We start from the raw sequence: 16,141 nt of genomic DNA, 5'->3' as shown, positions 1-16,141 counted from the left end.
GATAGTCCGTTTAATGTATTAAGTGTGACTTAATCATGAGAACACATTAAACATAAGGACACTATTCCTAAAGTATCCGTAGTCGAGCTTTAGTGTGAAGTGGGATAACATTAAAGCATTAAGACTATTATGTTTGTAGACTGATGATCACATCTCATGGATCATGGATAAAGAGTTATCAAGTCTTAAACATAGGTATGAATATTAGGAGTAATATTTATACCGGATTGACCCGCTATGAGAATACTATATAGAAAGTTATGCAAAGTGTCATAAGTTATTCTCATGGTGATAATAGTGTATTCCACTCTCCGACCTGAAACCACTATGGATCCTAGATGTAGAGTCGAGTGCTTTATTGCTGATCCAACGTTGTCCGTAACTGGATAACCATAAAGACAGTTGATGGGTACTCCACAAAGCATGCTGAGGGACATGAGTGACCTAGATGGAATTTGCCCATCCTGCATAACAGGATAAATGTCTATGGGCCCAATATTGAACTGGACAAGGATGACACGGTCTATGCCTTGTGTTCAATATAGACATAAGGGCAAAAGGGTAATTATACACATAAGTATTATCACAGAAGGAATTGTCAGATCACATGACATTTTCGTGTCTTGGGTAGCAGTGATGTGTTGCTAGATACCGCTCACTGTTTATTATATTAAATGCGTGATTTAATATAATTGCCAACGTCACGAAAACCTACAGGGTCACACACAAAGGACGGATTGATGAGAGATAGAGTAACTAAGGAATACCGTAAGGTACGGTGCCCTTAAGTGAATTATAGAACATCGTAAGGTATGGTGTACTTGAGTAGAATACGAAATATGGTAAGGTACCATGGGCTTAAGTGATTTTGGGCATATTATAAGATATGGGCCAAAATACACTTAAGTGGGCTTTTAGCTTGAAGCCCACACAAGTGGTTCTATAAATAGAACCCTTGTGCAGAAGCAAAAATTTTGCGGTTGCATTCTTTTCGTTTTCACTCTCTCTCTCTCTCTCACTCAAAGCCTTCATTCGTACCAGCTAGCACTGAGATTGAAGGAAACCGTTCGTGTGGACTGAGTAGAGACGTTGTCATCGTTCAACGTTCGTGATCGTTTAGTGGATCTGCATCAAAGGGTTTGATCGTCACAAGAGATCTGCATCAAAGGGTTTGATCGTCACAAGAGATCTGCACCAAAGGATTCAACCGTCACAAGAGGTAAATATTCTATCACTGATCATGACCATTCGTAAGGATCTCTAAAGGAGAATTTTTTTAATTTCCGCTGCGCTTTGGGTCGCAATTCTCCTTCAGAGGCAACATTCAAACAGAAGGGGTGAGATATCACAATTATATAAATGAAATCATAATAATAAGTAAACATCATATTATCACATGCACATCACCCATTCCACAACACAATTCCACATAAACCCACACAACAACTATTCACAACATAATAGCAACATAACAACCATCCAACACCATAACAACATAATAAATCATCCACACAATATCAAATACAGTCAATATACAATGCAAATGAGACTCGACAACTCGACTCAATGCATGTGATACCAATACATGAACACTCAAGTTCACCACTTCGATCCTCACCTCCGAGGATCAAAGTCATCAATTCATTACCATCACCTCTGATAATGTCTCACTGATTCCATCACCTTCGAAATTAGCTAATGGCTCAATCCACACAATGGGATTTGAGGCTCACCAACAACTGACCATTTATCCAACAACATGAATGCACGCAACATACAATACATGCAACAACAACATCATCCATAATGATCCACCTCCATAATCAATGTACACCGCCAATACTGACTGTCATTCATCAAACACATGTTATATAGCTCCACAACATCAACATACAACATAATAAGCAACAACAATGCATTTAAGGGTATGTCACACCACCATATAAACAATACAATGCATATCGACACCATCACTTAGAAAAATATTCAACTTCAGGTACTAAAACCAATTTCAAACGACATTACACACTCTCGGCTTTCTGACGCTTCGAACGACACTTAAATCGGACACTTAGAACAAAAGTTATGAATTTTTAAAGTTTTTAAGAAATTGTTTCCACTGTAATCGGTTACTCCAAAACCAGTAACCAGTTACACTACATCCAATAGTGCAACCTACTGCCAACACACACACAATAATCGGTTACCCAAAAACTGGTAATCGGTTACAGCCCCTGATTCCAGACCATGCGTGGCCTCTGTTACACAGGGTAACCGGTTACTCAAAAACTAGTAACCGATTACACCCCTTAAATTTTTTCTAGAAACGTTGTTTTTAAGCAGTGTAACCGGTTACTATAATTCTGGTAATCGATTACACTATTGCAGAAGCACTTTTCTGCAACTTTTCTAAAATGAAATTCATCTAAAATTCATCCTCAAACCCCATTTTTCTTCCAAATCGTTTATACCACATTTTAACACTAAAACACTTTTCAAAAGTTCAAAATCCTAACTTATTTACACCGAAAACCTTCATAACTCAGTTCCGACTCTAACCCAAAACCATGTCAATTCACATAATATTGACAACAACCAATCCAGTCGAATTTCATGATTTTAACAATAAAAATTCATCATTCATACAATTCAACAATTAACAATATCACCATGATCATAAACATAAAGAAGAAAACACAAAACCTACATGGCATAATCTACCTACCATCATCATGTTAACCCTTAGATAATCAGAATCTCACCCTTACCTTAGAGTTCTTAGCAATAACTTCTTTAACCTTCAACAATGGTGAATCTCCCCTTGAGCCCTAGCTTCTTCTTCTATCTTTCTCCGTTTCTTCTCTCTTCTGCCAAATGATATGTGATATGTGTTTCTATCCCAAATCTCATTTTCTATTTTTATTATAAATCCTATTATTTTATTAACTTATTATAATATCACTAATTTCTTAATAGTAGTAATAATAATAATAATAATAATAATAATAATAATATTCCACTCCATTACTAATTAAATTAAATAATAACTAAAATAGTTAATTAATTTTACTCACCAGACAACTATTTCTACAATTTTGTTCACACACACCCAATACCTTAATTTATCTATAATTCTAAGACAATTACCTCACACTCAGGCGAACACAATACATCAAATCATCCATCAACGCAACACAACCACAACTATCACATAATTAAATTATAAAAAATAATTTAAATAAAATCGGGACGTTACAACTCTCCCTCGCTTAGAACATTTCCGCCCTAGAAAATTACCTGATGCGAACAACTCTGAATACAAGTCTCACGTCCTGCTTTCCAACTCCCAAGTCATATTTCCTCTGGCAGCGCCTCCCCACACTAACTTCACGAGAGCAATCTTTTTTTCTCTCAACTGTTTCAGTTCTCGATCATCAATCCATATAGGCATAGCCTAAACTTAAGGTTATCCCTCACCTGAACATCATCCATCAGAATCATATGTGACGGGTCTGAAACATACTTCTAAAGTTGTGAAACATGGAACAATTCATGTAGATTTGACAAATTTGGTGGCAATGTCACTCTATAAGAAACAGATCTAACTCTCTCGGATATCTGATACGAACCAATAAACCGAGGAGTAAGCTTCCTCGACATCAAGGCACGTCATACACCGGTCACCAAAGTGACTCTAAAAAATACACGGTCTCCCTCGGGAAACTAAAGATCCTTTCTCCTATTATCATGGTAGCTTTTCTGCCTACTTTGTGAAGCTTTCATCTTCTCCCAAATCAGCTTCACCTTCTTAGTAGTTTGTTGGACAATCTCAGGTCCAAGCATTACACTCCCACTAGATTCATGGCAACATAAAGGTGTCATGCACCTTCAACCATACAAGGCTTTAAAAGGTGTCATTCCAATACTAGAATGGAAACTACTATTATACGTGAACTATATTAACGAAAAATGACTATCCCAAGCACCTCATTGCTCGAGAACACAAGCTCTCAATAAGTCCTCTAATGACTGAATGATCCTCTTTGTCTGACCAGCAGTCTGCGGATGATAAGTTGAACTCAACCTCAACTTCGAACCTAAAGCTTCCTGCAAACTCTCCCAAAATCTGGAAGTGAACCTCTGATCTTATCTGACATAATACTTAACGAGACTCCATGCAACATCACAATTACACAGATATATACCTCTACCAACTTCTGCATAGAAAAATAATGTTAATCGGAATAAAATGGGCCGACTTTGTCAGTCTATCAACAATTACCCAAATGGCGCCATACCTTCCCGAAGTATTCGGCAAACCCGTCACAAAATCCATAGAACTGATATCCCATTTCCACTCTGGAATATCCAACATTGTTGATCTTCAGCATAATCAACATCACACTTTGCGGTGTCATCTCACAGACCAAACTTATGTCTCTGAACTGTTCAATCATTTCTAACTCTCTAACCATCATAACAGACATATGCAAAGACTTCTGACTTAAAGCATCAACCACGATATTCGCCGTACCGGGATGATAATTCAAGCCAAAGTCATAATCCTTTAAGAATTCCAACCATTTGCGTTGTCTCATAGTCAACTCCTTCTGGTCGAACAAGTATTTCAAACTCTTATGATCACTAAACACTTCAAATCTGGAACCATAGAGATAATGCCTCCAAAATTTCAACGTGAACACCACAATAACCAACTCCAAATCATGAGCAAGATAGTTTCTCTCATTAATCCTCAAATGTCGTGAAGAATAAGCCACAACATTTCAATATTGCATTAGCACACCACCTAAACCCACCAACAACGTATCACAATACACCACAAACAGTTCATTTGGTTCATGTAAAATCAAAATCGAAGTTGTAGTCAATCTTTTCTTCAGCTCTACAAAACTGTTCTCACAACGAACGTCCCACACAAATAGTTTATCTTTGTAGGTCAACTGAGTTAATGGAAGTGCCAACTTGGAAAAGCCTTCAATAAATATGCGGTAATAACCAACCAAGCCTAAAAAGCTTATAATATCTGTCACCGACTTTAGAGCCTCCCATTGTAGAATTACATTTATCTTAGATGGATCCACAACAATACCACCACCTGGATTAACATGACCAAGAAATCTAACCTCTTTCAACCATAATTTACACTTCGACAACTTCGCATAAAGCTTCTTCTTCTTCAACACTTGCAATACAACTCGCAAATGTTCAACATGTTCTTCTTCTGATTTAGAATAGATCGAAATGTCATCGATAAATACCACGACAAAATGATCCAAGTAAGTGTGAAATATACAATTCATGTACTCCATAAATACTCCAAGTGCATTAGAAACACCGAACGACATCACAAAATACTCACAGTGTCCACATCGAGTTCTAAATGTCGTCTTTTATACATCTTTGTCCTTCACTCTGATTTGGTGGTAACCTTACCTCAAATCAATTTTGCTAAACACATGTGCACCCATTAATTGATCCATCAAGTTATCTATTATCGGAAGTGGATACTTGTTCTTAATCATCACTTTATTCAATTGTCGGTAATCCACACACAACCTCATGCTACCGTCTTTCTTCTTTACCAACAACACCAGAGCTCCCCAAGGCGACACACTTGGTCTCACAAATCTCTTCTCTAGCAAATCTTCTAATTGTTTCTTCAACTCTGCTAACTCTAATGCAAACATCCCGCATGGTTCCATAGAAATAGGTTTGGTACCAGGGACAAGATCAATAGAAAACTCTCTCTCTCTCTCTCTCTCTAGTGGTACATCTGAAATGTCATCTGGAAACACCTCTAGAAAATCCCGCACTACCTTTAATTCATCAATCACCAACTGACTCTTAGTAGATAATGACGTGAACAGCGCAAACATCTGAGCTTCCTCATCCAAAATCTCCTTCAACTCTCTAGTAGACAAGTACACAACTATTCCTCCTCGCCATGAGTAAGAAACCGCATCGACTTGTTATAATAAATATGATTGAACTCCAACCAGTTCATCCCCAAGATAACATTGAGATTCCCCAATGGTAAGCAAATAAGATCAATGCTAAAATATTTATCAAAGATTAACAGAGGACAATTCAAACAAACTGGAGTAGTAGTCATCGAACCTTTAACATGAGTTTTGATAACCATTTCTCTACTCATAGAAGACACAACAAGGCCTAGCCTTTTCACATAGTCAGTAACAATAAAATAATTAGTAGCGCCAATATCAATAATAGCAATCAAAAGCGTATTATTAATATAACATGCACCTCTGATCAACCTGTCATCACTGGAAGTCTGAGTCCCCGTCAGAGCGAACACCTTTCCTCCAGTTGAAGCTTTCTTAGGCTTCACGCAATGAGTGCTGATATGTCCTAGTTCACTACAGTTGTAGCAAGTAATCACATTCTCTTTGCAATCAGCAACCAGATGTTATGACTTCCCACACTTGTAACACTTCTTCACATCACTCTTGCATTCACTGACACTATGACCCAACTCACCGCACCTATAACAATTAAGAGGAGTAGGAACACCTCCCCCACTTGGCCTCTTACCATCAACAACTCTCTATTTAACTTTAACAACTAGAGCACTATATGGCTTCCCACATCTCATATTCTGCTTTACTCTTCTCTCGCCCAACCCCTTGTAGTGAGCCGACTGAGCCTTACTATCGTCCTTATATATTCTACAATTGTTCACCAACTCTGGAAACCTCCTGATCTTTTGGTATCCAATTGCCTGCTTAATTTCAGGATGCAAACCATTCTTGAATTTGATACACTTCGGGAACTCAGTAATCGCCTCACTGTAATGAGGGTAAAACTTAGCAAGTTCCACAAATATGGCAGCATACTCAATAACCGACAAGTTACCCTACTTCGGCCCCAGAAACTCAATCTCCTTCTTCCCATGAACATCCTCAGGAAAGTAATTTCTCACAAATTCCCTGTTGAACACAACCTAAGTTACAACTTCAGCTGCATCATCCAACATCTGACGAGTGTTGATCCACCAGCCATCAACTTCCTCAGCTAACATATGCATACCGAACCGCACCTTTTGTGCTTCAGAGAAATCCATCACTATGAAAATCCTCTCAATCTCTCTGAGCCAAGTATGCGCTCCATCAGGATCATACCTACTCTTGAATGCAGGCAGATTGTTCCTCTGGAACTTCCCCAAATGTCGGAACTCGTCATTCCCATTAGCATTAGGCTGATTCTGAATAATCTAAGCAACAACCTGCAAAGCAGCAACAATAGAAACATCGTTTCTTCCAGCCATTTTCTGTTTCACACCAACAACAACAATGGTTAAAGAGACAACATCGATAATATTCAACTGCCACACCACACCGACTCAACAACTTGGTCGGACAGACCGACCTACTTTGATACCACTATGCAATACCCTAAATTTCCCCCGGGTAAATTTAAACATTTATCAGAGTAAAACAATTCAACATGTAATTTAGGATGCCACAATATAACATACAATCAACCTGCTCAATCGAAAAGACATGTAACTCTTGACATTTATAAAAATAGTAGTAATAACCACATATCTGAATGTTAACTTTTATTAAATAGCAGCGGAACAACAACAAACCGTTAACTCAACATATTTAACGTCAACATAACATGTCATAAAATAAATATTAAAATATAAAGAAAGACACATCGTTCTAATTCCCAAGTGTTACACATCATAGCAGACGCCAACACAAAAATAAAACGGAAGACTTCATCTTCCACTCACATTGAGCTCCTACTATGGATTATATGTATGTTACTCACGTGGAGGCAACATTCAAACAGAAGGGGTGATATATCATAATTATATAAAGGAAAGCATCTTAATAAGTAAATTTCAGATTATCACATGCACATCACCTATTCCACAACATAATTCCACATAAATCTACACAACGGTTATTCACGATATAATAGCAACATAACAACCATCCAACACCATAACAACATAATCAATCATCTACACAATACCAAATGCAGCCAATATACAATGCAATGAGACTCAATAACTCGACTCAATGCATGTGGTACCAATACGTGAACACTCGGATTCACCACTTCGATCCTTACCTCCTAGGATTAAAGTCATCAATTCGTTACCATCACCTCCGATAACGTCTCACTGATTTTATCACTTCTAAAACCATCTTTCGGTCCAATCCACACAATGGGATTTGAGGCTCACCAATAACTGACCATTTATCCAACAACATGAATGCATGTAACATACAATATATGCAACAACAACAACATCATGCACAATGACTCACCTCCATAGTCAATGTACACCGCTAGTACTGACCATCATGCATCAAACACATGTTATACATATCAACAACATCAAGATACAACATAATAAGCATTAAAATACATTTAAGATTATGTCACACCACCACATAAATAGTACAATGCATATCGACACCATCACTCAAAAAAATATTCAACTTCAGGTACTGAAACCAATTTTAAATGACAGTACACACTCTCAGCTTTCCGACGCTTCAAACGACACTCGAAAAAGTTATGAATTTTTAAAAATTTTAAGAAATTGCTTCCAGTGTAACCGATTACCCCAAAACCAGTAATCGGTTACACTACATCTAGTAGCACAACCTACTGCCAATACACACACATAGTAACTGGTTACCCAAAATATAGTAATCGGTTACACCCCTTGATTCCAGACCATGCGTGACCTCTGTTACACAGGGTAACCGGTTACTCAAAAAGCAGTAACCGGTTACACCCCTTAAATTTTGCCCAGAAACATTGTTTTTAAGCAGTGTAACCGATTACTCCAATTCTGGTAATCGATTACACTGTCGCAGAAGCACTTTTCTGCAACTTTTCCAAAACAAAATTCATCTAAAGTTCATCCCAAACCCCATTTTCTCCCAAATCGTTTATCCCATATTTTAACACGAAAATCACTTTTCAAAGATTCAAAACCCCAACTTATTTACACTGAAAATCTTATAACTCAGTTCTGACTCTGACCCCAAACCACATCAATTCACACAACATTGACAACGGCCAATCCAATCGAATTTCATGATTTTAACCGCAATAATTCATCATTCATACAATTCAACAATTAACAATATCACCATGATCATGAACATAGAGAAGAAAACACAAAACCTACATGGCATAATCTACCCACCATCATCATGTTAACCCTTGGATAATCAAAACCTCACTCTTACCTTAGAGTTCTTAACAATAGTTTCTTTAACCTTCAACAATGATGAATCTCCCCTTGAGCCTTAGCCTCTTCTTCTCCCTTTCTCCATCTCTTCTCTCTTCTCCCAAATGATATGTGTTTTGTGTTTCTATCCAAAATCCCATTTTCTATTTTTATTATAAATCATATTATTTTATTAACTTATTATATTATCACTAATTTCTTAATAATAATAATAATAATAATAATAATAATATTCCACTCCATTACTAACTATATTAAATAATAACTAAAATAATTAATTAGTTTTACTCACCACATCATTATTTCTACACTTTTGCTCAGATACCCCAATACCATAATTTATATATAATTCTAAGGCAACTACCCCACACACAGGGTAATACAACACATCAAAACATCCATTAACACAACATAATCTCAACTATCACATAATTAAATTACAATAAATAATTTAAATAAAATCGGGGCGTTACATTTTCCTCTCGTATTTCTTCCAACAGGGTGTAACCTTCGTCCTTCCGCTAGAGTGAGTTACCAAGCTACTGAAGATTAAAGGAGTTTTTGATATTCTGCACATCTAATTCTAGTCGGCAGAGTTCTGACATCCCTACAACCTGATATTGGAAATTGTTGCTCGTAACCTATTGCCTACGAGGTATCTCCTAAGGACTTCCGTCGACGGTGGAACCTGCTGTGACCACCGACAAGTCCATATATGCGATATATGGAGCTTCCTTAACCTCCCAACATCCTTATGCACTTTGAATCTCCAATTTTGGTGCAGTATCAACGTGTTAGGAGGAGTATGTGTTTTAGTCGATGAATCTCCACCAAACGCACGATCGTTGTGGATCTCGGTGATGAAAAATAGGTATGGTAGAATAAAACTAAAATATCTGGTACTTTACGTTGTAACGGTGTACATTATGGCTCGTGATGATAACTTCTTCGGTCGTCCATAATTATGTGTTTTGAATTCAGTTTACTTAGTCGCAATCTAGTAATTCTGGTGCGATATGATCTTTGTTCATCGCTCAGAGGTTCTTCATCACTTGGAGAAGGTGCGTATGCCATAGACCTACACCAGAAGTCATAACAGCAAAAATCGTGTCGATGATGGATAATTGAGGCGATTCGAGATTGGAAGGTTGATTAGGAATCTTCAGTATGATCTTGGAGGTGACTACTTCCACTATTTGGTAACTATAGCATATACTTGAATTTTGATCCAAGATCCTCTCATTGTGAAGTTTTCGCAGGAATCACAAGTCTGGTGATTCAAGGAATCGATATTACGTGACACTTGATTGAATTGAACGTGATGGATCTACACGCTCGATTTTGGATACTTTCGATTCGACGAATTGAGAAGGTTTCGTTCATGCGAATCAAAGAGAGAACGTGAGATCGTGGAAAACGTAGGAATCAGAAGTTAATTCCTACATACGACGTCACTGTTTCGTACTGGGAGCAGAAATAATCGAATTAGATTATGAGGAAAGTTAAATTGGTGGTGCTAATCTCCTCTACGATGGCGCGGGGATGGACCTGCATGGTTAGCACTTAAACGCTCAAATTAATTCAAGATTCAAGATAAGTATAGTAAAATGGAGATCTGAAAGTGTGCATAATTTTTCGTGTGAAATGACTTTTATGCCTTAAATTAAGTGGAGTGAATTTAAGTTAAATTGGGTGTCAGCTATCTGAGCCTTTGGCCGGTTAAGAACTTATGTTTTGTTATTTTTTTGTTGGTTTCGACTTTTTATCTTTCGAGATTATCTTGATGTATTCTTATTTGAGCTTTTGCATTATAGCATGGAGAATCTGAAGGTTTCGACTTTGAGCTCCCACTAAGAGCGGAGAGTCCGAAGATTCCGGACTTGAGCTCACATTAAGATCTTTGATTCTTGAGCTAACACCAAGAAATTTGATTATAATGCACAATTGGAGTCTTGAAGATGTTGCCGAGTCCTTTTCTTAATCTCTCACGCTTTCCGAACAAGATGAATTATCTTGTCTTCTTTGACTGCCGATTTGTTAGTTTTGTGTATTTGTTTGATAACTTGGTTTTTTGAACATTTTTTTATTCACCAAATATGGTTATCTCCCTGCACTTTGATCAATTTAATCAGCTCGTTAGATAAATCAACAAAACAAAATAAACGTTTATATTTGTAATCTAAGTATTCGTTAGAGAAGATTATATTTGTTATACAATCTCATATCATTTTTCTTAGTAAACTTCTTGACGGGGCACTTATTAATCAGATAAAACACTTGCAGCTAAACCATAGATGAAAAATAGCATAACATAGAAGAATCATATTTAAGGAAGAGACAACTCTATATTAAAGAAATGGTGTTAGCTATTGACTTAGATAGCAATATAATTGATGAATTGTGCCTAGTATGGTATATTGAATAACTGTGATTCATTTGCAAAGCTGAAAACAACAATTTTATTTGCTTTGAGAATGTCCTACTTTTAGCACATGCCAACATATCATAATAATCTGCATGGTTGAAGCAATCACGAAAATCAGTAAAAACTTCTCAAACACCCTCCATTTGACTCTAACAGATCTAGTGTAAGGGTATGGAAGAAAAACCTGTTGAAAAGTATTACAAAATTAATTAGATGCTCCAAAGAGACAAAATGTTGATGAGTAAAAACTTGAAGAAAACTTAGTAAAATCAAGAGAAAAAATAAATTATAATTTCAAACATACGTTAACTTATTGTGTGTAACTAAAACTTACATCCCCTTCGCGTGCAAGGCGTTTAAGTAAGCAAAAGGTGTGGTGGTTTTCTTCCAAATTATCAACAACAGCAAGCCAAATCATAGATGCAAGTTTATGACCTCGTCGAATAGGAGCTAATACATTATTGCTGGAAGCTCTCTCAGCTAAAATGAGAGAGATGATGACAGAACAAACAGATGGCTTCTGCATATTTTTCAAAGTGAAAAAAGGTTAAAAACACCAAAAATACCATTTATCAGGGCCACTAATCAGTTTCCCCAATTGTTCTCAGAGATCTTCTTAACTGTGACCCTTTTCCGATCGTGCTACCTACCCCCTTTGTTGTTATGGAATCAACAAGGTCACCTGGCACAATTCTGTTTAAATCATTTTTATCTAGCAGTGTTGATTCAGGTGTTTGAGGTAGTTTAGGAGGGTGAATTTAGACTGCATTATCAACTTCTATCATATAATCCTCCATTTTGTTTCTTCTTCTCCATATGTTCCGTGACGATGGCTCATGGAGTGTTACTGTAATATTTCTGTCAAGCGGTCTGAGTTTTGAACTACTACTGATGAATGGTCATCAGTAAAGTGATTGGGCTCTTGTAAACACAAAAACACCACCTCCACCAACAGCACGGCCCAAAAGCATATTATCATCCAAATAGCTAAGATAATATAATCCTCCTACGGATTCCCTGCAATTCAAAAGAGCATTAGTGTGTAATTTGCCAATAAAGAAGACCCATTAACTATTTCAACAAAGTGGTGCATCCTATATATACCTTCCTGGATCCCTCACGGGAATTTGAGCTTTGAAAGTACGTAGATATTGCAAGATCTGCAGGAGAAAAGTACAGTGTATGAGTTATGCCGTATACATAGCTGGTTGGCGGTGGTCCTCATTCACATAAAATTATATGAGCATAGTGTTGGATTTGATGCATAAAGAGTTTGTTGACACAAGTTACCGGTGTGTAAGATAGTGCGTTGAAATTATAAATGCTAACAGAGAAAATTAAGGTTGATTTACCTGCAAACTTATAAAAGAGCGCGGTAGTAATGCTGGAGATATTAGAGCCTGGACCTGTTCACTAATATTTATATCTTGAAGTGTGATCTGCATCATACGTACCAATTGAATAAGGAAATGTCATATTCATATCAGAATATCAAAGTAGCCATCATCATTTGTTGAGATATATTATTGTAAAAAGTATGTATAGAAAACATGTTGATGGAAGTAAAAATGATTACCTCTTGAAATTGAAGGTAAATATTGCGTGCAGATACAAGAGTAAATTTGGCAGATACAAGCAACGTAGCACCTTCTTGTTCCTACAAGAGTTGGGGTGAAGGTGAGAACAAGTCCTAGAGACAGATGAACTAGGTTTTGAGCAATTTGACTTTGCACACCCTTGAAGATAATAAGATTGAAATTGTTAGTTAGCATGTAAACCATCTAAGGTCTGACGGTGCTTTACCTCTAACAAATTTGGAATACTCCAGCGGACAACATTTCGAATAACACCTCCGGTAGAGTTATGACGGCATTCAAATTTCTGAAATATTTGTCCAACCTATCTCATTGCGGAGCAAAGAAAGTAAGAATAAAATGGTGATAAGAAACAAGAATAAGAGAAAAAGCATTATAACAGGTAATTGCATTTGATAAGCATAGCACCTAAGAAGTTGGAGGAATTTGTGATGATAAAAAGGGTAAGTTACGGTCCTCTCGTCTCACCTGTTATGTTAAAATGTATGGTCTTGGTCCCCCTTGGGAGTTAACTAAATCTACAATTGTAGCTTAAGTTTGTAGTTCAAGCAAGCATGAGATTGGTATACAATTCTAGCTTAAGTTGTAGTTAAAGCAAGCATGAGATTGGTAAAAGAGAATATGCAAGTGTTGATGAGTTGGGATAAAGAAGTGAAAGTACTTGAAAGAAAGGAAGTGTAGCAGCAGCTTGGAATAGAATGAGAACATCAGGAGCAGAAGTGTATTGGAGGCGCCATGTTCCATCGAGTTTGTTGAAATCAATTGGGTGACCGATGTTGGTCCCTTCTACATTCACCTAAATAAATAAGAGTAAGTATCAAACACATATGTGGTTGGAGAAACAAAAATGAAAGAAAGTGAGAAATTGAAAATACTACTAACTAGTGCTTGTTCAATAGAAGAACGTTGATGAGGAGTTGTTAAGAGTCCTCTGTGTGTGTCTTGAAGAGAGGTTAAAAGGACATGCTTTTTGTTCTCTAACACTGAATCATATACCTTAAAATAATGAAATAATAATGAAGTTAACGGAATTCAATTGAGAATTGAAAAATGAAAAATAGGCGTGGATTAGAGAAAGGAAACCTTGGAAGCAGATGTGATGATAGCCATGAAATTGAAATTGTAGGGTTTGTAATGAATTCTCCTCCTAGTCCTAGTTGTAGTTGTAGTTGTAGTAACATTGCATAGTGGTGATGAATTCAAAGCCAGCAACTCCATTCCCATTATCTAATAACATAGAAATATTATGCAAAACAATCTAATACTATTTCACATGAATCAGAAGGGAAACTAACCTTTTCCTCTTTGCTCAACTTCTTCTTCTCTCTTGCGCCTATGGTTCCTTAGCCACTTCACAACATTCTATTTTAATTCGATTTTATATTCTACTAATAAAAACCAATGAAATACATAAACAACTCGTCAGGATGGCCGAGTGGTCTAAGGCGCCAGACTCAAGTTCTGGTTCTCGTGAGAGAGCGTGGGTTCAAATCCCACTTCTGACATTTTTCAATTTTTGCTTTTCCAGAAATTAATAATCCTTCTTTTTTTGGTTATTTTGTATTTTAACAAATTCATAATCCTTTTAAATTACCATCTAATGTTTATTTTTATAATAAAATAATAAATATTTATCTTTGTAATAAAATGGATATTCAATCCATTTATATAATTAATTTAAATATTATAATTCATATAAAAATTATGTTTAATTGACACTTAATGGTTAGATGCCCCATGATGAATTCATTCTCGTTCGACCTTGGTTATTGACTTGAAGAATGCGTGTGATAGGGTACCCAGAGAAATCTTGTAGAACTATAAACGATTTTCCATGACATTAAAATTGCACAAAGATTCAACCCTAGGTCCTTACCTTTTTATTTTAGTCATAAGCGTGCTTATGAAACACGTCCTAGTGCTCACACTACATTGTATATTTTTTCCAGGTGATATAGTATTAAATAAAATATTTAAGACTTGGAGACTAGTCTAAGAAGTGTATGGCTTTCGTCTAAGCAAAAGTAAGACACCATATATATAATGTAAGTTTAGAAAAAATCGAAGGGATTCTAGCTTATGACTAAAACCACAGTCTGTTGATCCTCTTAGAAATCAAAGACAGCTCATCATCATCTTCTGAGTCTTCTTCAGACACTTCTGATAATATTTGAATGTTTTTATTTTATAATATTATTCAATTGTTCTTTTTCTTACTGCTCGTTATGTGTTGACGAGCTTGCAAAGTGAATTTAGATGAGTATGGATTTTTGATGTTAAGTCCACCGATCTGAATTAAAGCAACTGTTCAACTTAGTAATTAACTAAGAATATGTAATTATAAGTTGTGGGTATAGAATTAACGAACATAGAAACACATATTTTTACTTGGAATTTGCCTAAGGAATTAAGGAGTTGTAGTCTTAATTAGTGAGTTGGACACCAAGGAATTAAGTGCAGTGGTCTTATTAATTTGTCATATAATTATAAAGTAATTGTTATTCAAGTAATGCACATTCATCAACATGGAATAGTTAAGGGATTCGAATAAAGATCAAATCGCTATTCGTTATCAAAAAACTTTAATCCAAGTTATTACCGTACTAATTTTTTCCGTACCAATCATTATTAAAACCCATCTTTGCTTATTTTAAATTGCACGTTTATCACCTTTTTCAAATTTTCAATCCATGTAGAGACGAATTTAATTTATTACTTCGACTGTATTGATACACTTTCTAAGAAGTCGTTAAGTTTTGGCGTTGTTGGTTTCCAACCAGCTAACCCTACAACATTTGATATTAAAAATTGTGTACTTTCAGGTTTGAAGGATAACTCGTTCGATGGGAAAGCTATTGG

General features: G+C 36.3%; 2 protein-coding genes and 1 non-coding gene across 6 annotated transcripts; 1 reads left to right on the top strand and 2 right to left on the bottom strand.

Annotated features, from left to right (window-relative positions):
• Window positions 1-6,586: 6,586 nt before the first annotated feature.
• Window positions 6,587-12,213, bottom strand: LOC127104875 (uncharacterized). The gene is made up of 3 exons (XM_051042019.1): window positions 12,022-12,213; window positions 6,992-7,252; window positions 6,587-6,895 (listed from the first exon to the last, which is right to left on the bottom strand). Exons 1-3 carry the CDS (start codon window positions 12,211-12,213, stop codon window positions 6,587-6,589), a joined length of 762 nt encoding a protein of 253 aa, XP_050897976.1.
• On the bottom strand, window positions 11,588-14,742 carry LOC127107158 (probable plastid-lipid-associated protein 10, chloroplastic). Of its 4 annotated transcripts, XM_051044442.1 has the most exons (10): window positions 14,578-14,740; window positions 14,366-14,509; window positions 14,165-14,278; window positions 13,944-14,078; window positions 13,491-13,586; window positions 13,264-13,344; window positions 13,040-13,126; window positions 12,792-12,847; window positions 12,022-12,704; window positions 11,588-11,871 (listed from the first exon to the last, which is right to left on the bottom strand). In XM_051044442.1, the coding sequence occupies exons 2-9, from the start codon at window positions 14,504-14,506 to the stop codon at window positions 12,590-12,592; spliced, it is 825 nt and encodes a 274-aa protein (XP_050900399.1). In that variant the 5' UTR covers window positions 14,507-14,509; window positions 14,578-14,740; the 3' UTR covers window positions 11,588-11,871; window positions 12,022-12,589. The 4 variants fall into 4 exon arrangements, with proteins under 4 accessions (XP_050900399.1, XP_050900401.1, XP_050900398.1 ...); XM_051044444.1 differs by lacking the exon at window positions 14,165-14,278 and having other exon boundaries at window positions 14,578-14,742; XM_051044441.1 differs by having other exon boundaries at window positions 14,366-14,608.
• On the top strand, window positions 14,704-14,787 carry TRNAL-CAA (transfer RNA leucine (anticodon CAA)). Its single transcript has one exon. It is a non-coding gene; the product is annotated as a tRNA-Leu (tRNA).
• The last annotated feature ends 1,354 nt before the right edge of the window (window positions 14,788-16,141 follow it).

This window comes from Lathyrus oleraceus, chromosome 7 (genome assembly GCF_024323335.1).
Source record: "Lathyrus oleraceus cultivar Zhongwan6 chromosome 7, CAAS_Psat_ZW6_1.0, whole genome shotgun sequence".
Classification (NCBI taxonomy): Eukaryota; Viridiplantae; Streptophyta; class Magnoliopsida; order Fabales; family Fabaceae; genus Lathyrus; species Lathyrus oleraceus.
The sequence above is the reverse complement of the archived record's forward strand: the minus strand, read 5'-3'. Positions and strand labels throughout refer to the sequence as shown.